This window comes from Saccostrea cucullata, unplaced genomic scaffold, assembly GCF_032062105.1.
Source record: "Saccostrea cucullata isolate Sc308-1 unplaced genomic scaffold, CSIRO_AGI_Scuc_v1 ctg1530, whole genome shotgun sequence".
NCBI classification, from domain to species: Eukaryota; Metazoa; Mollusca; class Bivalvia; order Ostreida; family Ostreidae; genus Saccostrea; species Saccostrea cuccullata.
In genome coordinates, this window is record NW_026929346.1 from 269327 (window position 1) to 270684 (window position 1358).

The 1358-nt window shown below is 34.8% G+C and overlaps 1 protein-coding gene across 1 annotated transcript; it reads right to left on the bottom strand.

Annotated features, from left to right (window-relative positions):
- Positions 1 to 541: 541 nt before the first annotated feature.
- Positions 542 to 1015, bottom strand: LOC134280542 (E3 ubiquitin-protein ligase TRIM71-like). The gene has a single exon (XM_062762954.1). The coding sequence runs from the start codon at positions 1013 to 1015 to the stop codon at positions 542 to 544; it is 474 nt and encodes a 157-aa protein (XP_062618938.1).
- Positions 1016 to 1358: the final 343 nt, after the last annotated feature.

The following is a 1358-nucleotide window of genomic DNA, read 5'->3' on the forward strand; positions in this document are numbered from 1 at the left end:
TTTAAACAAATCTTATATTTCACAGACAGATAGAGATATATTTTTTTCAATTATCATTCCTTCGTCTCAAACAAATATTCACAGAATAAAAACAATTACCATACAGATATATTTTTAAATCTTAGGAAGATTTCATGAAAACGTATGCATATTATATATATTATGGTTAGATATCAGTCTTTAATTTTCTACTATTTTAAAGTTTGGTCATGAAATTTTCTACAACCAGGAGAAATTTATTGCTTAGTATATAATTCAACCAAAAAAGTACAAATCAACCGTAGGGTAGGATTGTGCACTAAATTTAATTTTTGAATGGTTTAGTCACTCCACCCTATAAACCGGGGTGCCTTGCAGCAGTAGGCATGAAACAGATCCTTCATAACTCAATGACTATGAATGCCGGGTTAAGATTGTTTCATGTTTGAAGTAACTCGTTACAATGAAAATTAAAACAGAGCGTTTTTAAATCTTTCAATACCATGTACTCTGGACATTTCTTTAATAATCTTTAATAATCCTTTTATGGTAACGTTTTTTTTTACTTTAGATATTGAATTTTCTTAATGCACCCACTATCATACTCACTAACAAATAACATGTCATGTTTGTCCACAAATATTCCACATGGAGTCTTCAGATCACAGTTGTCTATGAAACGAAGGAACTGTCCATCCCGGTCAAGGATATGGATGCAATGGTTTGAGAGATCTGCTGTTAAGATTTGACTCTGACTGTCTGTTGCTATTCCTTGAGGTTGGAACGGTTTATCCTTAGAAGTAGAGGGATTTCCAGTGTACCTAAATCGGAGTTGTCCAGTTTGGTTGACCACTACTACGGCCTGAGCTTCCCAGTCAGCCACACAGATATCTAGGTTTCTGTTCTCAGTGATGTACTTAACTTTGTACCTTCCTGAATATAAAGGTTTACCCTCGTCATCGAACTGGATCGTCTGTTTTTCTGTGGATCCTGAATATCGGACAACTTTGGATTGTGTTTCGTCATTACTAGACATGGTAACCAGGAGATCACCAGAGGAGGTGACACACACAGACTAAAAGGTTTCCATCCCTGAAATTGGATAATTTCTTCTATTTCTCCATTCTTTAGTTTATTTATGGTTTTTTATTTCCCGCCCGAATACAGGAGGTCTCCATTTCTACTAAACGCTATATCGTATGGCACAAATTTAGTTTTGATTGATTTTATAACTGACCCATGAATGCAGAAGCATTTTAATTCTCTGATATCGTATGCACATGTCCAGATTTCTTTGTCACCGGTACAATTTACACTACGGAGATATTTATACCCTGTATTGATAGTAATAATCAGTTTCGAAACGTCCATCATTTCTA